The 21,582-nt window shown below is 39.6% G+C and overlaps 1 protein-coding gene across 6 annotated transcripts in view; it reads left to right on the top strand.

The window, feature by feature from the left end:
• The window catches only part of LIN54 (lin-54 DREAM MuvB core complex component), a 40,166-nt gene that overhangs the window by 3,566 nt on the left and 15,018 nt on the right, over nt 1–21,582 (top strand). For 4 of the 6 annotated variants that reach the window (XM_086889162.1, XM_086889164.1, XM_086889161.1 and 1 more), the window contains exons 2-4: nt 12,236–12,963; nt 18,591–18,711; nt 21,395–21,540. In XM_086889162.1, the coding sequence (XP_086745288.1) occupies nt 12,271–12,963; nt 18,591–18,711; nt 21,395–21,540 (960 nt within the window). In that variant the 5' untranslated portion in view covers nt 12,236–12,270. The remainder of the gene's footprint in view (nt 1–12,235; nt 12,964–18,590; nt 18,712–21,394; nt 21,541–21,582) is intronic. The other 2 variants (XM_086889166.1, XM_086889167.1) reach the window with 1 other exon arrangement.

The raw sequence follows: 21,582 nt of genomic DNA, 5'->3' as shown, positions 1-21,582 counted from the left end.
TTCTTCCTGGATTGAAGACCAGTGTCAGTGGCATGGAGGAAATGGGTTTGTGACAACCTACAGTTGGTTTTGGATGGCTTTGCTCCTGCCTGGCTCCTTCTTCTGGGCTGTTCCAGCAGTTATACAGATGTTTGCTAGCACAAGGAGGGAAAATGTGTGGAAACAAAAAGGCAGGTGCCAAAGGTGGACCAGAGACCTTTAGTAGTAGTGCTGGCTTATTGCACACAGGGAATTGGAACGTAGGGAAAGTAGTGCTGCTGCTCATGTACACACAAAGTAGCAAATAATGCTATTTGAAATAACAGTACAACGAAAGTATTGCTAGGATGTTGCTCTCACTAAATCCTATAAAACTGTAACAGGTGCTTGTTTTATTAGTGTGTAATTATCAGTTTATTGATATGTAAGTTTTTTTAGCTTTGCTTTACCATTCTAAAATTATAATGGAAGCATAAATTACTCAGAACTTGCCAAGGGAAGAAGGATGTCCTCATAACTGGTATGTGGACAAGAGGTTAGTTGGTTTCTTGTTTTCTTCTCTGTCCAGTCTTAAAAAGAAACCAGCTAGCACCTCTATTATAAACATGGCAGTGGAAACATGAGCTTAAGCTATCTTCCCATGGAAAAAAAACAAAAACAAACCCAAAAACCTCAACTGTGTAATATAAAGTTCTCATGCACATATCACTTACTGACAACTGTCAGTTTAAACACGTAGGAGTTGCTAATTTGTGTACCTTGCCCATTCTTCTGATTTGCTGCACACAGTCGTTTGTGTGGTGTCTCAGGCAGCGAGCACTCACTTAGCAGAATGTAGAGTAATGGGGAGGGAATGGTGTGCGTTGGTTGAAGCAATTATGGTTACCTTGGGAACTATTTTGTGACTATAGATGGTTAATTTGTGGTAGAAGAACACCTGGTATTTTCTTAAGTATTCCTTGCAACCGTTGGAAAAAAGACTAGATACTTACATTGGTTATGTATTCAGCATTTGATAAGGAGTGAGGTTGGGTTTTTTTCCCTTGCTATGGTTTGCCATTGGCATTGTATTTGATAAACCTAGGGCCATGATCCTCTGGGAAGCATGCAAACTGCCTCCGTGACTCGTCTTAGGTGGGGATTGGGAAAGAGAATGAAAATTATTTTGTCTGTGTTCTACATACATATTTTGTTACAATGTTAAAGCTATTTGCTTTCATTCTGCTATTACATATGCAAACATGGTGAGTTTGCAGTCTTAGATGATTAATTTTTCCACTTACCCTTGTTAATCATAGCTTCCTCATGGATTCATCTTTTTCTGGTTTCATGACACGCATTTTGTTAAAGCATCTCTAGTTCAGTAAGCTTAAACAAAAGCCTCTCTGTTGAAAAAACAGAGTGCTGAGTGATTTTGTAATTCTTTGCTTTATGACAAAACAAGCTTTTCAATTTTAGAAACAAAACATAGAGTGTCAGAGAGAATAAGAAAATGGGGAAATGCCTAAAATGTATAACAATATTTTACCCATTATTGAAAAAAATAGCAAAATTGAAGAATGGCAATTAATTAGGAGAACTAGTACAGCAAGATCACTTACGTGCAGTTGTGCTCTTTCATTTGACAATATGCCAGCAGAGCAGGGTGAGTCTTGATTATACATATACTTCTGTGGAGGCTTTTCTAACAAGTGAATGAAAGCATGTCTGGTGTTAATAGTTTCTTAAGAGCTGCATTTCCTAATTTTTTTGTGCCATTCTTTGTGAATTTCAGTTATCTGGGATGGTTGCCGTGCTTGTTTATATTTGTCAAAAAGGGATGAGTGAACACAGCAAACAAGGAGATTACCTAGCATGTTCTTTAGTTTGTTTTGCTTACAAAATGGCCCAATAAAAGGATTTGTTTCTCTAAGATTTGTTTTCCCCTTGAAATCAACTTAGGCAAACAAGTGACCTTCACTTTCCAAACTGTAATTTGATTCTCCTTTGCATAGGTAGGTGTTTTAAATCCCTTGCACTAACAAGCAGTCAAGAATCTCTGTGAACTATGAATTTTGTGTTGTTATGCATTGATCTTTCACTAAAATAAGTTTTCTCTTTGCTGGGAGAGTGTCTGAACCATTAAGTGATCAGTGGGTGTTTTTTCAGAGTGGGTGTTATTTGTGGAGGTTAGTTTTCGTGCCAGTGCTGTGAACTGGCTCCACTGGAATGACCAGCAAGGCTGTAGTCAGTTTTGCACTCAATGATATTGGCAAAGTTTGTCAAGTTTTTCTGTTTCTTGTGGACAAAAAAAAAATGTGGATTTCCCCAGGAGAGAAGTAGAAAATAGGCAAGATGGAGGCTACTTGTGAATTTTTACCATCACAACTAGCATGACTGGGAAAAATAAGAGCTCATTATTTGTTGAACAGTAAGAAGTCAGCAAAAAGAAACAGGTTGAATAAGAGGTTTTAACAAGTTGGGTGTCGTGGATTCTTAACAAAAATTCTTAATGACATTGATGAATGCAGATGCTATAGAATTTTGCAGAAAGACATAGTTATTTTCAAGTTCTATTGCTGCTGTGTTGGTTTCAGTAGACCATACAGTTTGACACAGAGCTGCTTGGGTGTGTGTCCTGAGCTGAATTGTGGGAGAATTTACAGAGTGACAGCCTCTGGTTCAGGTGTGTCCAGTTTTTTGTGGGTATGTGGTGCTGTTCACTGTTTAGTGATGAACTAGGGCAGCTGAGTCACACAGAGAACCTGCCAAGCTGCAGGTCAGCTTCAGTGTCCTGTCATATGTTAATCACTGTTAATCTCTAATCCTCAAAATTATGAACTGACAGTTGGCAAAAGCTTCTTTTGTATATACAAATTGGTTTTAGATGTAATAAAGAGCAAGATCTTGGTACATAAAAAAAAAACCAACCAACTTTTTCCATGGAAAAATACAGTTAAAATACAGTTTGCTCACTATTATTTACTCACTTAGTAATTCTGCGAAGGAGATAAACATTAAGTATCCTGTAAGGACGGATTTGGGGCTTTTCTGAAAGCCTGCTGCTTGTTTAGGTTAGATGTTAGGAGAGGGTTCTTCCCCTAGAGCATGCTTGGGCACTGGAAGTGATTTCCCAGTGAGCCAGCATGGAGGGTGCATGCAAAGAACTCTTCTTCCTAAGTGGCCTTGGCATATTGTGTGGAATAAAGCTTCTCCAGGGATGGAATAAGATACAGTGTTGATATCTTGCTGTGTCACTTTCAGCATGTTAAAAACAAAGGTTGTAAGAGATACAGTGTAGTCCTAGTCACTGAAATGCTTCCTTCTGGCTAGTCCTGTCTCTAAGTTTTCAGGGGTTTTTTGAAGTGTTTATCCATGGCTGTTGGTTTTCTTACCTACAGCTAATGAAACAGTGAAACTTAGGAGTTTGTGTTTCAAGAAGCTTTTCACTGTGTTACGTTATGAAACATGAGACTTCAGAGGTCTGAGCAGTCTGCATTTGAAGTGATCCACCTGGTACTGGAGCAGGGATGAAATTCCTATTTCTCCTGTTGAATTGATCTCAACTCAAAATCTTAATGTGGAATTTCATTCCACAAAGGTCAGTCAGTTATTGCACAGTCAAAGTTGTTTATGTTTTCCCAAAAGGAATACAGAGGTGCTTTATCTAGGGGTTGAAGTGGGAAGGAGGTATTAATAGTGTTTTTTCTGAATGAAGTTCTGGTTTGGCTGTAGGTAAACTATTTAAACTGCTCAGCCCTTCTGCAAGTAAATATATTCTGTACTTGTCGAATGTTGTCATGTTTAAAGCTGGTAAAACTGCTGAGATCTGCAGCTAGAAGCTTGTTTTCCTGCAAATCACTGAAAAGTAACTGTTCAGGCTATCTTTATTTTTGTTTTAATGTTCCAGTTGAGTAAAAAATGAAGAAAGCCAACCTAGATAATTTTAAAAAGTAATAGTGGCTATAGCAGCTGTCACTGCTGTTCAAATCTTGACAGCGCTACCTTTAAAGCATTGCGCTTTTTTGTCTTAAGGTTTTTCTCTGGTTTTTGTCTCTGTGGTGTTCTAACGTTGAAAAGGCTCGTGATTGCATGAGGCACATAAGGAATTAAGCTTTTAGGGCAAAATTTTTTGTGCCATTTTAGCATATTTTTTGAAATTAAATACTTCACTGAAATCAGTGTTGGGGCAAGGGGAGATGTTTCAGTTAGAATGAACTTCATGTACTGTACCTCCCAACTGGGCGGTGCTGGTGTAGTACAGATGAGATGCACTTGGATCATCTCTAAGTGCGTCTCTATAACTGGTAGGTTACAATTCTGTTGTGATGAAATCTTGTTCATAAATACAGTTCTAAAATGTACTCTTGCTGAAATTGTTGGCAGCAAGCCTGATCTTAAAGGTGTGCAATATGATAACACCTGCTAAAAGTCTGTAGGGAACTCGATATCAAGCCTATGGTGGTAGATTTCACGCTTGTTGTTCAGAGTTCTTGGTGTGATATTGCTGTGTCTTCTGAATTCTTCTGTAGCCTCACATTCAAGAGGTGTCTGGAGTTTGAAAATCAAGATCTTTATTTCAAGCTATATATAGAAGACAAAAATCTGCCTTTTTAGGGCCTAGTGATAAGTACTCTTCACATTTCACTTGTTTGTTTTTTTTTAATCAATCAAGTGGTTCTCTACATGTTTATTCAATGTAACTTTAGATTTGCAATGCCTCACTATTGGCCTACTAAACACTGCAGAAAATTAAATTACTTGAAGTTATTTTAGAGTTATTTTCTTTTGGTCTCACCCCAAAGTTTGTATGGAACATAAGGTTAGAAACACTTGATTAAATGTAAAGGCCCTGGAATCTACGAACACAAAATTTTTGATTGTTCACTGTAGTGAAGACCTTCAGAATGTATTTAGTGGTCGTAGCACCTGTGCAGTTCTGTGTTTTAGCTTTTATGCTATGGCATGTTTTGAAAATGACTGAAACTGGCATGCAAACCAAGGGAAGGGTGAAGGGAAATGTTCTTATTTTTAGTTTCTATTTTATTTTTAGTTTGCCTAAAGTTCTGCTTGAAAGTAGAACATTGTTTCCCATTACAGAAGGCAACAGAACTGCTTTGAAGTATTCTGCTGCACAGAATGTTATTTGCAATACTTTCCTGGAAAGTTGCTGTAAGTGAAGTGTGTGGTAAACAAGCAGTGTTTAAGAAGTAACTAATGACTCTGAGTGAGTACTTGGAGTTTTGTTGTGTTTTGTTCAGCATACTGCTCAGTACCTCTCAACAGCTGGAGTGTTCTTCATTAATAATCTTCTTCTGTAGGTGGTACCTTTGGGCAGTATAGTATTTTCTTGTGGTAGAAAGGGGGTTGTCCAATCCAGAGATACATATCCCAGTGTTTTGAAATGCTGGTTTTCTAGGAAACAATGCACTCACTTGTACATGTAACATAATTCAACCACTTGGAATTTGTATGACATGCTGCTTTTATCCAAAACTTAGTTATAGCTTTTTTCCTTTTTCTCTTCACCTTCCATTTTGCGTGAAAGGCTCTGACTCATGGGGACTTTTGGCTATGTACTCTAAGGTCCTTGTTAGTTTAATTGTAAAAATTGCTTTTGTACTTGGTGTGTGTAATCAAATTTCTGTGGTAGCGTACTGAGATTCTTTCTATGTGAAAAATAGTTTTGATGTGAAGAAAACAGCTATAGCTTACAGGATAGCTGAGTCTTAAAGTGTATTTGTAGCAGCTGTTGTGAAGGAAGAAGATGCAGTTGTGTAAAACATTTCTGTTTTGAAGACAGTAATACATTAGTATTTTTGAGAACTTTAAATTTTTTATTTCTTTACAGCATGTGAGCAAAGAACATCATCCCTTTCTTCCTCTGTGTTGGGTTTTTCGGGCAGGAGGGCGTGCTCATTGTGTTTTAAGTGTCCTTGTCAATATTTTGTGCTATTATTTGTTAATTATAGCATCATGGAGAGCTTAGTAACTGTTTCATGGTTGAATAATTGCAACGTGCTTTTATTCCCCTTCATCCCAAGAGCTGGAAAATTAGGAAGAATAATCAGAGTGGGCGAATGAATTGCTACTGTAATACAGTGTTTCTACTGGGTTGCACTTAAATTGTTGCAGCTTCTAGCTGCTCGCAGAATCGCAGAATGGTTGGGTTGGAAGGGACCTCTGGAAATTGTCTAGGGCAGGCTACATGTGTTTGTTTAGGTGGGTCTCCAAAGAAAAGGACACTCCACAACCTCTGCGGGCAGGAGTTCTAGATAGTGACCCCACTGTTCCTAGCTGACCCCAGGATACCATCAGCCTTCTTGGCCAGAGTGGCACACGCTGCTGGCTGGCATGGAACTTCTCCCCTGGAACTCCCAGGTCAGCCCCAGCCTGTACTGGTATTTGGGATTATTCTACACCAGGTATAGGACCTTGCACTTATTTCTGATGAATTTCATTAAGTTCTCCTCTGTCCAGTTCTCAATGAATTGTAGCACAACCTCTTGATGTATTAGCTATGCCTCCCAGTTTTGAACCATCCACAAACTTGCTGAGGATGCACTCTGTCTCTTCATCCAGAGATTTAACAAGTTCAGCCAGGACCAGACCCAGTACTGACCCCTTGGGCAACACTGGTGGCTATAGATCTCCGACCAGACTCTGTTCCAGATCACAGCTCTTGGTTTCCCTCTTCTGATAACTTTAGTTAAAACCCTCCTCACCATCCAGACAAGACTATGAAGAAAGTTCTCTTTTGTTTCTCTGTCAGATGGACCCCCCTCCAGTCCCTCACAAACATTGGTTTCTCCAAGCGATTCCCATGGCCTGAGCACCCAAACCCCTGCTGGTGACAAAGGGAGTAGATGGTGCTGCCTTAGCTCCAGCATTTTTCCTGGTGTGATGGGTGTTTCCTCTTCAGTCTGCAGAGCAGCAAAGCGGTTTGGCAAGGGCACCTCAGCCTTTGTGAGAAGTCTCTTCCTCCTGCCAGTCCTTGCCATTGCAAACTTCCATTCTTCAGCATTATTTCACCTGTCCCTTCAGGATGTGCTGATAGGGGAGTTTTTTGCTCTTTGGCTATGCTCTGCGAGTCTCCTGCAGCCTGTGCTTGGAATCAGCTATCCAACTCTTTCCTACCACCTGCTGCAGGAGATCCACCACCTGGGCACACCTATTGCGGACAGGTCAGCTACCTGTCTGCCCTGGCAGAAAGGTCTAGGCACTGGCACTTGAGGCCTGGGCATTTCAAATTGCTTAATCTCTAAGTATCGAAGGTCCCAAAAAATTTGATTTCTTCAGCTCAGCAGCCTTCAGGAGTTTACATATCTGCCAGTGTTGGAGAGAGCAGATAAGCAGAAGCTGTAAAATTTGAAAAACCTTTAAGCAACTAAAATGTGGTTGACAGCATCTCATACTTCTCACTTAAATCAGCAAGGATCCATTCTGTATTTCCCCTTTTTCCTCCTACTCTTGCCTTTGTTCTAATTAATGGACTTAGGAATGAAATATATTGTGGTTTTGATCCTTTGCTAGTTGAGGTTTAAATGTGCCAATTTTATGAATGTGACTGTGAAATGTGGGATTTTTGAGTTTTGAAATCCTCATGTGAGCCATAGCCTGCTGGCAGTCCTCTGCTGCACCTTGATTTGGAAAAGAGGAGAGGTGGTATTGGCACATTTTTGTCTCAGCACATCCAGATTAACATTTGTGTTAACAAACGTGCCAAACCATCTCTTTTTTTTTTTTTCATCACCTCCCCATTTGTACGAACTATTGATCCTGCATTCTTCTGTATTCATTTTCATTAGAATCCACTGTACTTGCAGTGAACAATTACTTGTTAGATTGTCCACTTACTTTTCTGCCATTCATCGGACTCAGGTGCTCAGCCTCATTCTTCCCTTTCTTGAGGGCCGCCATCATTGTTCTTCTTCAGACCTCTTTTTAAGGGATTTTGCATGGTTTTGGCTCAGAAGTTAAAAATACTTGTGCTTGCTGGCTCTTAAGAGAGCTACTCAGAAATATATCAGTCCCAGCTTGAAAGAACTGCTAACAGATACTGATGTATCTGGCAGTGATACTTAGTTTCACTTAGTATTTTCTCTCCGGTCCCAAGAGAATCCCTGCTGCTTCAAGGGTACATTAGGTATTGTATTTTTGTGGCTTTTGATTTTGGGTAGTGTAGGTTTGTATTGTACTTCAAGAGGTGTTCATACAAAAGCTATTACTGATTTGATTTCCTTATTTTCTGGTGAAAGTGACACTTGAGAATTTGATTTAAAAATGAGCATTGCCAATGACTCAAGGCAGGTCTGGCCAGTATTCCTACATCTGCCAGGTTATACCAGGGTGTTCCCATGGCTGAGCACTACCAGGCAAGAGCTGTGCACTGGGAAGAGAATGGGAAGGGGATTGAGTGATGAGTGTCGTAGCCCTCTGCTTCATTGTCATGGCCTTGCTAATGTGCATCACCTTCTCAGGAGTTTGTGTAAAGCTGATCTCAGCAGCCTTGTTTCTGTATAATCTGAATTTATAAATGTGTGTTTTGCTTGCAGTACATAGTCAATTGCACTTGCCTTGCTGATGGTTTTGTAACATGTCAACCTACTCAAACTGCTCATGGTTGCAGGCTGGAAGGTTGGCTATTCTTAGTGAAATGGAGATTTTTCTGCATATAATAAAATGCAGTTACTGTAAAGTATAAGCATTGTTATGTCTTGCATTTTGTTTACTTCTTTGTAGATCACTGTGCTTTAGTATATTGACTTTATTATTTTCCCGTTGAGTGTAGCTGTTCTGGTATTTTATAAACAAAGATATTGATATGATTGATCTCAATACTTTTAACAGAGTTTCTTAGAGATTTTACAGTGACATGCTAGTGACAGAGAAAAAATATCAAAATTCACAGATACCTGTCAGACACCATTCTGTATTTTTGCCAACAGTCCTGATCTTTATCCTCTTTCTTACAAATCCTCTTTATCCTTTACACCATCATATATATATTGTTCTTTGTGACTATCAAGAATAGGAATCTCTTTTATGAGTAAGATGATCACAGGTGGTTTGCTGTGGCCTAAACCACTACATTTGCTCAAGCTGAGAGTTTGTTTCTCTCCTCCTCCTCACCATATCTAGCACTTCTCAAAGTTGTTGGTCCGAGACTTTGTTGGCAATATGCTTTATTCCCTAACTCTTTTTTATGTGTTTGGCTGGTTGGGTGTCCTGAGCTAGTCAAATGTTCATTATGTGAATTTTTTTCTGAACTTTTATTTAATAGTATAGCCATTATTTTTTAGGTTAAAATTATCTGTTTAGTAATCTGAACCTAGGATATTTGTTGAGTTTCCCAGTCTGAAGCTTAAACACTTGCTTGGTCTAGACTGCTTTTTTCCTTCAAGTGTTGAGTAAACACTCAGTGATACATCTTTTCAAGGGGTTGTAGTTCGAGCTTGTGCATTATTCAGTACTCAAAGCATAACTGCTGAAGTGAAGGAAACTTTAAAGGGTTTAAATAGTTAAAACTATTCTGTACCATTTCTTGATGACCTCAAGGCTGTTAGGATCTTAAAAAAGGTTGGCATACTTTTACTGTTGGTAATCACTTTAGTGGAAAAGTGAGAACTGTATAAAAGCATTAGTAAAAAATAAACAACTGAACTGTTGAAAAATCCTGGCTAGATACCAAGACATAAAAATCTGCAGGAATGTTGAAGTTGCCTTTGACAGCAGCCTCTGGTATAGCCAGGATGAGATTTTCATTGTTGCTTTCCATGTATCTATTTCAGTCCTGTCCAATATGCAGTGAAGAAATAGAACAAGTGGGTTGGGTTATGATTCTTTTTTGATGTTGAGCACACTAGCCTGAATACATTAATGGAAGCTAAGTTTAAAATGACCTGATAACTGCAAAATCTTCCAGTGTGATTGCTATAAGCTGTTAATCCAGTAACTATGAGTAATGTTTCTTTTCACTTCTCAGCTTGATAACAGACTTGATGTGATGTATTTCTTTTTCTTCTGCATTCTGACTTGCAGTGGTTAGTTTGGACTCAAAATGCTGTTTAAAAGCCTGAGTCCATGTATTTTAATGTAAATATATTTTCAACTAGATATAGGTATTTAATAACCACTTGCTGCTTTGCAACATAACCAAATGGCAAGGATAAAGAATGCAAACAACTGATGAACTATAAAACTGCTTCAATATATTTAAGTATTTTATGGTCATACTGTTAAAATATACTAAGAACGGCCTTTCTTGGGAAAAACATGTACAAATGCAAACCAAAAGCAAGTTATTTAAAACTATCTATAATTACGGTGAGGTGATTTTCCCAGTGTCTGGTTTAGCTGATTCTCTCCTTTTCAAATTTGGAGACAATGATTACATGGATTATGCTCGACACCAGGTGTCTAACTTCTGGATCCAAGCCCTGTGTGTATATCAGTATAGAAAAGGATGATGGTTTGGTTTGAGGTTTAGTTTTTTTGTGTCTGAACTAGTTTGAAGTTGTACTATCTGAGCCACACGCCTTTGCAAGTTGCTGATATGACAGTCAAGTGACACATCTCAGAAGACCTAATGGCCTTAACATATAACGTCTTCAAAAACAGTCTACTTTTTCTATTCCTATTTTTGAGTAATCATATATGCAGTTAACTTATTTGACTTCAAGGCAGCAATGTGATACCATTACTAATGTGTCACTAGGAGCTGGTTATTTTGTCTAGGCCTGGTTACCAGGGCTGGCATCACTGTACAGGCATTACTGTGGGAGAAATGCTTTCCAAAGGAGGTATTTCTGGCAGTGACATCAGATAATTTTGTGTCTTTAAATGCCTGCCGATAAGTGAGCTGTGAGTGTGACTGTCAGTGGAGTTCTTTCGGAGCTCAGGCTTCTTGAGTGTCAGGGTAGTTTGATCTGGCTGGCATTCTGAGGTGAGGGGGGTCAGAGCGGCACCCTCGGCAATCAGGGCAGCCAGGACTGCTCCAGAATAGCCTCTGGAGCTCGGCATGGAAACTCTGTAATTCTAGCAGAGCTTTTTGCCCCAATTATCCACCCCGTGGGTGAAATGCAGCTGTTCTGTAGTTAGCTGCTGTACAAAATGGGCCCACAATGACTCCAGAGGAAACAATGTCACTCGGCGTTTGGTCAGTGTTTTTACTGGCACGGTTCCTCATGAATTAGTATTAAAACTCAGCTCTGCTTTTCCTAGCAAGTAGGAAACAGAATTTGCAAGGATTTTGTCCCCTTGAGCTTATAATTAGTACTCAGGAGCATGTAGGCAGACCCACGTGGTGTGCTCACCCATCCGGTGCCCAAGCATGCTCATGGGGTCAGCAAGTGTGGAAAATGCCTTATTAAGCTGATCTGTTTTCAGACTCTTGACAGTGATACAGCTTTAGGGGAATGGTGCGATGTGACCATTTCCAGCAATGTCTGTAAGATTTCTCTAACAGAAGTGACTTGGGCCTTGAATCTTGCTGCAGGGGTTTGTTTAATATATAATTTGGGTAGTCTTAAAAAAATTCCATTCTTTTTCATATGGTGTGTTACTTGTTTTGTGTTTAGAACACCCTTCAAATTAATAATGAATTTGTGTGTTATATTTTCTGGTGAGTGGTGAGGTAAAAAAAATTACAGAGCTCTTCTTTTCATAGCCAGCATCAAGGGATTATCTCTTCATCTTGTGAGTGGCAGGGCTTTGGCTTGATCCTGTGGTAGGTGGCTGTTGATTGAGCTTCTGGGGTTGTTCAAGTCCGTCACTAAACAGTCATTTGATTTTCTGAGATTTCCAAAATGAAAATTTGGCAAGAATGTTACTTCTGGTATGGATAACAAGTCTCTTGAGCAAGATAACCTAATAATCAATGTTGACATGTATAAGAAGACATCATAATCTATTAGATTTTTTTAAAGCTGTTAAACTCTTGCTTTATGCTTCAGTGAGTTTAAATGTTTGTATCCATATCTTCAGGGGGGAAACACTGCTTCTTTGTGTATTGTGTTGTGAAGAGTGAACTGGTAATGCCTTCATTTGACTTCTGTGAATGATATTGTAAAGGTTTGATGGAGGTTAGTAGTGAGAGTAAGTTCAGCTTAGTGTGTTACATTTTGATAACAGTTTTTTTCCATGATATCCCTCCTGTGCATGCACAATACTTTCAGTCTGAAAAGATTCTGCTATATTTTCTTCTTTGGTAATATTACTCATAAAGCTTTAAAAATGTGTGTTTTCTGGAAGCCAATAACCTTTTAAAATATTGCAGTACCTGCTCCGGCCATCACTGCCACAGCTACTAAAATGGAGGTGGTTTCAGCAGAAGTCAACAGCTTGCTCCCTGAGGAAATCATGGACACCGGCATAACTCTGGTGGAAGAAGACAGCATCGAGGCCGTTATCGTGTCTTCGCCGATGGGAGACTCTATTCCCATGGAAACAGAACTGGAAGAAATAGTGAACATCAGCTCCACCACCGACTCCTCAGCCACGACTACAGCCACAGTCACCACGGAATCAGTTCCTGTGCCCAGCAGCCACTCAGGAGATGCAGCGCTGAGTGCCACAGCCCCAAGCCCTGATGTGAATGCAGCTGTAAAGCCTGCCTTTACAGGTGGCCTCCATAAACTTGGTGCTCAGACCCCTGTCACTATCTCAGCTAATCAGATTATTCTGAACAAGGCCACTGATATTAAAATAGGCAGTCAGAGTATTAAACCGGACGGGCAAAAGCTGATTGTAACAACTTTGGGCAAGTCTGGCCAGCCTATTGTTTTAGCATTACCCCACAGCCAGCTCCCGCAGTCGCAGAAGGCCGTGTCCCAGGCCCAGGGTGGAGACTCCAAGGTACAAGGCCAGCAGATCAAAGTTGTCATTGGAGGTCGGTCGGAAGTGAAACCTGTTGTGGGTGTCTCAGCTTTGACGCAGGGAAGTCAGCTGATAAACTCTGCGGCCCAGCCCTCTGTCTTGCAGTCCCAGCAAGTAAAAACAGTACAGGTAAAATGAGTTATGCTGATGAAACATCTTCAAACCAGTTCTGTTGCTGCAATTGTTGTCTGTTTCCTGCACTGATTGGCACACTGTTGCTTTCAGCCTTTGCGTTTATTCTTTGTATTAAAAAATACAATGCTGCTCTTAGCCCATGCTTTCATCTGTGGATGCATTTGCCATTTTATGCTGTTTGCCTCTAGCTACTGTCCAGAAACTTAGGGTTTGCCTCAGAAAGTGAACTATTCAGTAAATTGAAAATCATTTTCTGATTATTTTCATTTTATAAAAATAAATTCTACATACTTTCAGGAAGACTGAATTCAACTCTATATGCCTGTTGTTTTTTTATTCAAAGTATACACTCCCTTATGAAAGAGTAGCTTCTGCCTACTGCGTTCAGTTTGTTTAAATGAACTCTCTGAAAAAACTTCTAGCATCTGAAAAAGAACAGAAAGGTGTATCTTGTCTGCCTCAAATTGAGTTAGGCTTGTTAATAGACTGTGATGGACTAGACACTGTCATAAGCTGACCAGTCAAGGTTTTGTTCCCAATCTCTGAATGGCTCTTGAGATATCTGAAACCACAGAAAATCTGCTTGGATCTGAAAATATGTTGAAAAGACTTGGGTTATGACCCAGAGGGTCTGATTCTCAACTACTATGAGACAGAGCTAAATGTGAATGACTTTGCTCTATTGGCAGTGAGGCAGAAATAAGATCTCTTACTTAGAGTGAAGGACACGTAGAACTTGACGCAGGTTATGATGGAAAAATAATTTACTGTCTAAATGAAATAAGAAATTAAACTCTTAAATATGCTATTAAAAATAATCATAAAAATGACAAAGTTTAAAGGATCTTATTAACCAAATGTTCCTTAATTAGTATTTCATGGCAGGTGAATAAGATCAGTTCTGAATATTTTCTTTAAAGTTGCAATTGATTCATGCACCAATTTTGACTTTCTCCTTTTTTGTTGCCACATCATACCTGGAGACACATTTAATAATGGCCATTTGAAACGAAAATGATTGTCACTATAGTTTTCAAGAAAGTCTCTGGTCTTTAATCATCATAGGAACATTTAAGAGTGGATCAGTTCCTGTTGTTTGCTTCATTATTCACTGCCAATGACAGATACAGGAAACTGAGGAGAACAACTTAGCTGTGATGTGGTTTTTCCTTTTGTGAGATGGTTTGTGCTGTCAGTGACTGAAATCAGTGACTTGGCCATCGACTTCTGCGATATGCCATTGGGAATTCTACACGTTCCTTAGCAGAAACTCTTACTAATGGACTTGAATCTGGTTTTAAATCTAGTTAATTTCAGTTTGGGTAAATTTATTTTGTTGTGGTTTCTTTTTGTTAAGCCATTGGTTCCCTTTGCAAAACAGATTGAATTGTTAGCACTTGAAAGCCTTTTTTTCCCACAAGGAGAGGAGGGAGTAGAAATTAAAAGAAAGAAGACAAAGTTAGCACCAGATATTGCAGGGGAAATGATAGTGTTAGTACTTCACAGATAGTGTAGAAAATTTCAAAAGTATCAGAGTGCTAGATGAGACTGAGTGAGAGATTCTGGCTCTTCTCTACACTGAATGACTGAGCAGGTAACCCACACCTTGAGTCCCTTAGTCCCTGTCTTAGAAAATGAAGGGATTCATTTACCCCATCACCCTGAACAAACCTCTTAAACTTTCAGTGAGTGAAAAAGGAGGACATGAATGCCTCCCTGACTCCCCGTGGGTCTTGTGTAATTTATCTTTTGTGAATCAGGTATTTCAGATGGAGGGCAGCACAGACTTTGACTTAGTGCTGAAAAGTGAACTGGTACCTATGAGATGACAAAGTTCTTATCATTATCATAGAGGCTTTGCTTTACATTAGAGAAACTCAGTTGCCTTGACATCTAATCTAATCTTGTAATCTAATTAGGATAGTTAAACCACAACACCTGAGGGATAATTGGTAGAGTTCAGCAAAATGTTTCATGGAATTTGACTCCTTCTCTACTTACAGTTCTGGATGTATGAGACTGAAGTGTTAAGTGTGGCAGGGCCTTTGGCCTCATCTATATCCAGAGGTTAATTACTGTCCTTAGCAGTTTGTCCTGATTTAGTTGAAACTAGTACCATGGGTGTGTGGAAAAACAACCACTGGGCAGGTACATCTGCTTTCAGCCTGTGGCTCCTGCCTGCCTACAGCCTTAAAAGTGGTGGTGTGCCTGCTGCTCTACTACTTTAGTCCAGGTTCATTAAGCAGGAGTTTGACTTTGCACATGACTCTGAACCAGGTGTCCAGACACATCACCAGGGCTGCCATTAAGTCTGACTTGTGCTTGTTTTGTGTGGTAACTAACTCTGGTTTTAACAGTGTCCATAGCATTGCTGCTACCATGGCAAGGCAGCTGCTAAGCCATCATTGTGGCTTTATTTCATCATTGAAAAGGGACCTTGTGCACTCCCTAACCTCAAACTCCCATTTCTAGCTCAATTTCTTAATCTCTGAAGTTAAGATGTTCTTTTCTATTTCTAGAGTCCCTGATTTTTCATACTATGCCAAATACAAATTACATAGAGAGTGGGTACATGGACAGGCTCCCAAGAGCTCATCTAGGGAGCAGATTTATAGTGTGTTAGCTCCTTTGTGATAGCTGACTATGTGGATATCCAGCAGTAAATGTGAGATATGAGTGTGCCTATTTCTGTATGAATAGAAAAGAGTCTGAAAACAAAGCCCAGCCATATGAGATTGCCAGTTCATCTTTAGTGGAGTGTTTAGGAAGACATAACTTGACCCTTGAAGTCAAGTTGCGTGCAGGTAAATCTCTTCACTTCTGTAGGGGAAAGCAATTTGGTGTGCACTCCTAAATTCAATAACATTCCTATGGAAGAGCTTGTTGCTCCAGGGAATATATTTGTAGTCTAACTCAAAGTAACTTGCAGAGGGCATGCTTAGCTTACATAGGCAGGGCAATAACGTTAAGCTCCTTGTGATCAGTACAGTTGATGGCAGAGTGCTCCACAGAACTTGCCCATTCTGAAGTATCAAAGGAGCATCTTGATTATTTCCTCTGGCTTCTCCAGTCTTTACTGAAATGGGCAGTGAATTTCCCACTGGTACCAAGAAGCTTCTCTTTGGTGGCTGGGGTTATCCAGTGCCATAAACCTCGGAAAGGTTTGCTTGGCAGCAGGTAGGGGTGGGATTGCTGCTCCTCGTTTATAACCAACCACATTTGTCCTGCTGTTTCCTAAGCCCTGATTGGATTCACTTGTTTATTAGATCTCCCTCTTTGTAGTCAAACAGTTCACCTAAAAAGCAGGAAGAATTTATTTGAGGAGGCTACTGCAAGTTGAGTTTGAGGGAAGCAGGGCTACTTGTGTTGACCTGTTATTTTGGGATTTTTAATTTTTTTCTGAAATACTCAGTGTTAATGGTCAGTAGTATTTTACACACATTCATGTTAGTAATTTAAGCACATTTATTGACTGTTACTGGGAAACAACTGCTGTTATCCAGAGCTGGCTATTCTTGCTGAATGTTCATCATTCTCTGAGCCAGACTTTGCTCACGTCAGAGAAGGCAATAGCAGTTGAGTTGCAATAATACCTTATGTTAAGGTAAGATTAATTTAAGCAAAACAGAAATCTCAAGTCAAGTAGATGAAGTGTGTAGAATTGATCAGAAATTAGAGCGTGTCCAAGCTGAAAAAAAAAATTACGGATTAAATGCCTGCTCATCTATCAGCTGTATATCTGCTAAGAATCCTTGACATTTAAAAATGGCTTTGAGTTAAATTTGTGAACAGGGCTGTGAATGAAGTTTCCTTCATCAAACAACTTATGTTTCAAAGTTTTAGTTAATATATTCTATAATACAATATATTTTAGTTAACATATTTGGAACATAACTTAGGTTCCAAAAAGAACAGGTTTATTTCTCCTCTTTTTCATTTTAAAGCCTTGACAATTGTATATCACTTAGAAAGCAGCTACTGTGCCTGAGGAGCAGTATATTTGCTCTGAGATGAAGCTTTCCTCTGAGGAGCACTTGTAGTGTGACTGTGGAGCAGCACATGGCTTCCTTTAAATGAAATACATTCTCTGGTAGTGCCTGGTGTCAGAGCTGCTCCTTGCTGGCTTCCCTGGCTGGGTGTAGCTTGGGCATAGAGAGGTGCCCTTGGCTTTGCACAGCAGCCTGGAGGGCTCCAGTGCCATAGCAGAGGGGAGCTCCAGCTTCCCTGGCTGTGCTGTGACTGTGCTGCTGGGAGCTGGGGCAGCCTCACCAGTGCTTTTTGTGGAGCAGATGATGAATTTGTTATGTGCTGCTGAATACTTTGAATGTTTTTGCCTTATGTGGTTGTAAAAAAGGTGTTTTCAGGCAACAAATTCTATAGATAGGGTTTTGTGTAGGAAACCATAACTTCCAGCCTACTCAATTCCTTCATTTGAGCATTTGTAACTTTCTCAGGCTGTTGAAAGTAGCTGTCAGCTCTGTATCTTTGCACATCAGGCAGATTTCTGATTTAGCTGCTTGAGTACTAAAGGTGGCTCAGTGCCCTTGAGAGGTGGCTCCCCACGTGGATGTTAATGTTGTGCCTCTCTGATATTGCTGGAGTTGATGGCCGATGCACACAGGATGTGTCTGAGGCTGTGTGGTGGAGGAGAGGCAGGATGTACCTGAATCTGTGTGTGGGGTGGGCAGGTGTAAGGGCTTCAGTAATGCCTTCCAGTGGGCTCACATAGACTCAGGCCACATCCATAGGCAGCCTCTGCAGTCATCAGGTTCAAAGTATTTGGAAAAAGTTAGCTTCTAAATTGAACTGTTCATTAGCTGGGTGCCAGTGTATAAAAACTGTTGGAATAAATGCATCTGGTAGTTAACTGCTCAGTGTGGAAAAGGGGGAGAAGTCTTCTTTAAAACTTTTAAGGCTATATACTCCTGGTTACAAAGATTTCAGGCTGATCTGTCATTCAATTGCTGTACGTGTTCTTGGTCTAGCTGTGTTTCAGGAGTCTGGGTTATAATATGAAAACAGATCCCCTTGTACCTGGAGGTAGCCAGCTGATTTGTTCTTGGCTAGTGAGTACTCAAAACTTTCAGGCACTGATGATCCATGTACTTTAGGGGAACTGTTGCAGAAGACATTTTCCCCATTTGCAAAACAAGTGTGCTGGTATGTCAAAATGGTCAAGAGATGTTTCAGAGCAGTAGTGGTCATATTTAAATCACCAGGGGACAAGTTTTGTCCTGGTTGGCTGAAAAATAAATGACTTCATTTAAAGCTTCAAATACTGAGAATTGTGCATTTAATTTTAACATTTTTATGTAGACCAACCATACGTGAGAAATAATTTCAGCATCTTGAAGATGGGATGTTGACACAGAGAGCTATCCTCTGAAAAAGCTGAGAGGAATTTGGCTATCCTACTTTGGTAGCTGGCATTCTGAAGTGTCAAGGATAATCTCCTAGTTCTTTCTATAAGGAGAAATGGAAGTGAAATTCAAGATACACAGTTATTCTTCTAATTATGTGTGCAAGTATTTCCCTTTTTATTTTTTAATGTACTTAACAATACAATAATTTAGATCCAAAATGCTCAAGTTACTTTAGATCTTTTTTCCTCCATCTTTTAGATTGCGAAGAAGACTCGAACCCCAACTTCTGGCCCGGTGATCACCAAGCTGATATTTGCAAAACCAGTCAATAGCAAAGCTGTTACAGGGCAGACCACTCAAGTGTCACCAGTCATTGCAGGTTGTACTACTTTGACTTGTTTTGCTTTACCATTTTTAAAAGCCTTTCAAAGAAATGGTAATTGTAGGAATTCTTCTGTCTCAACAATTTTACTATAGTTTCTGTCAAAGTACCTCAAACAATTGGAAAAAAAAATCAGAAAACGTTTTGGGTAGAAGCAGACAAATGCAGTTTTTGGTACCTTCGTACTTAGCTTGTTTAGAGTAATCTTGGTAATTGCAGAGTTGCTTTTACTGCAAGGTAGTTTTACTTCATGGATTTTGGGGAGACAAAAAAAATACCCCAAAGCCACAAAAAAGATTACTTGGTAAACAGGAAGTATTTGTAGAAACATTATATAAATACGCAGGGGGAAAGGGAGACACATGCTTTTGTATTACTTTAATCTGCTTATAGTTGGACTCAAATGTAATACATGCAAGTAACAGAAAAAAATGTTTGAATGAAGAAAGTGAATAAAGCTGTATTGTTTTTGTTAAGTTGCTCACCTACTTTGAAATAACCATCGCAGAAGTGTCTGAGAAAGTAATTAAGGCAAATAACAAATGGTCTTTCTCTTTGGTAAACAACTCTATATATCCTTATTAAAAAAAAAAGCCCAACCAAACACAGAACAACAGCAAAAACACCAACAAAATTAAAGAAAAAACACAGTGTAATACCTTGTTTATAATGGCAGTGTATCTGTTGCTTGTGTATCTTGAGCATCTAATTTTTCTGAAAAAGACAAGTGTAGGAAGCTGGAGTTGTCTTTAGAGCAGTGAAGGATATCTTTAACTGCTTACAGGTTCATCAGCCTAAGCAGGACTAAAATCTTTTCCACATATTTAAACAAATTTGTTAAGTCTTTACGGCACTGGGACTTGAGCTGGTGTTAAAAAGGATTCAACTGTCTCCCATGTTCAAAACAGTGATAGATGCCTGTGAACTGCCTATAGCTGAAAAATAATCTTTTTCTTGAGTTGTCAGGCTGCCTGCAGCCTGGTATGTTTTGGGTAAAAGAGGAATTCCCCATCCCACTCTCCAGTTTGTCTCCTTTCTTAAATTCCCTACCAAATATATAGACCTGTAAGAAGATTGCTATGCTTATAAATACTTGAATTAAGTTTCTTGTGTGTTTAAAAAAAACAGTCCAAGCAAACAAAAATCCCAACCCAAAAGCATTAGAAATGACTTGCAGTTTTTAAATCAGTATTTTGAAAAAACACCTGTGCCTAGCCTGTGAGAGAACCATCACTGTGAGGTAAACTTGCTTCACTGATTGAGAGGGAAATCTTTAAATATTGGTTTTTCCCTCACTATTCCAAACAGCCAGCACAGCTTGCCAGCTTTGAGAGGCTGGCATCACTTTAGGGAAGGTGTAACATTTGTGGTTTGTGTTTTGATTTTGTATGCATTTTTTCACGAATCTGATAAATATTTTTAATTGTCTGGAAATTCCTGCAAGATGAGGTGGAAGTTTTAAACTTTTTTTGACAGACTTGTTAATATAAGCAACCAGATTCTGTTTAGGAAGCTGATGCTAAGGGGTACAGAGGAGATGTAGTGAGAAGGGGAAAGCTGTCACCAAGAGAGTAACTCAAAGGATTGAAACCTCTAGATGGTGAAATTCCCCACAGACTGACATTCTTCAAGTTGCATGTGGCTTTAGCAGCTGCTGGCCACTATCTGTGCTGTTAGTTAGAATGCACAAAAGTGGTTACTTTAGAGCACATTGACTTCAGAGGAAATCAGCTTTCCATGGGGAGAGTGCTTTTTCTTGTTAGTTCCAGTTGACTGTAATTGTTATACCACTAGTTGATTTTGGATGGAAAAGTTATGCTGCTATTTGTTTGTTTCTTTCTTATTTTTATAAATGTAGTACAAGAGAATGGGTGACAGAAGCTATGACAGAAATGAGTGAACCAAAGTGAAGCAGAGGAAAGCTCAGTGTTCAAGCACTCTTTGGAAAGAAACATAGAAAGTATGGAAAAGAAAAATCTGTTTTCCATTCTGGGAGTTTGCAATATTCCTGAAACTGATGTCATGATTTGGAGCTGCTGTTTTTGTTGTTTAATCTTTTTTTGGCATTGTAAAAAGAGAGAGAATATATGACACACACATGAAAATATGGGTGGTAGCGTGACTAAAAACTGTTAGGCAGTGAAAGAAGCAACCATCAACAGAGAAAAGGAAAAAACCCAAAAACCTCAGAGCTGATTGTAGACAGACCAAACACCTTTTTCTTGGTCACTGGAACACAGCTTGTTTTTGATGGCCGAGGCTTCAAAGGAAGGAGTCCCCCACAGATGCTCAGTTTCTCTGTACGTTGGCAGCAGCCCAGGGCTTTCCCAGGAAACTGCCAGCTGGGTGGGTGTTTGTGCGTGGTGCAGGTGTATTGGAGGGCTCTGCTCCTCAGGACACTGTCCCAGCTTTTGAGAATTATCAGCCAAATGGCACAGAAAGCTCAATGTGCATTCTGGCTCTTTTTTTAAGCCAGAGAAAACTGTCTTTATATTTCTAATAACAGCAATTATTTTCTTCTTTGTTGCTAAATCTAACTTGAATAATGCCAGTGTCCTTCCTGTCAGGTTGTACACTCTCAGAAGTAGGGATGAATTGCACAAATGGCAGGGAAAACTTTGCTTTAAAAGTAACTGTGACCAGGGATAACTGGAGCTGATGGTATCTTCATTGTTTATAGGTAGGGTTTTTTCACAGTCTGCTCCAGGGACACCACCAAAGACAATAACGATCTCTGAGAGCGGAGTCATTGGATCATCTTTGAGTACAACAACACAACAGACACCGAATAAAATAGCTATCTCACCACTCAAATCCCCCAATAAGGTAAGGACCTGTTCTGGCTGCAGCCTTCTATCCCTCCTGCAC

Source organism: Cyanistes caeruleus, chromosome 5, assembly GCF_971803275.1.
Source record: "Cyanistes caeruleus chromosome 5, bCyaCae1.hap1.1, whole genome shotgun sequence".
NCBI classification, from domain to species: Eukaryota; Metazoa; Chordata; class Aves; order Passeriformes; family Paridae; genus Cyanistes; species Cyanistes caeruleus.
Note: the sequence above shows the minus strand (reverse complement) of the source record. Positions and strands in the feature narration are given on the sequence as shown.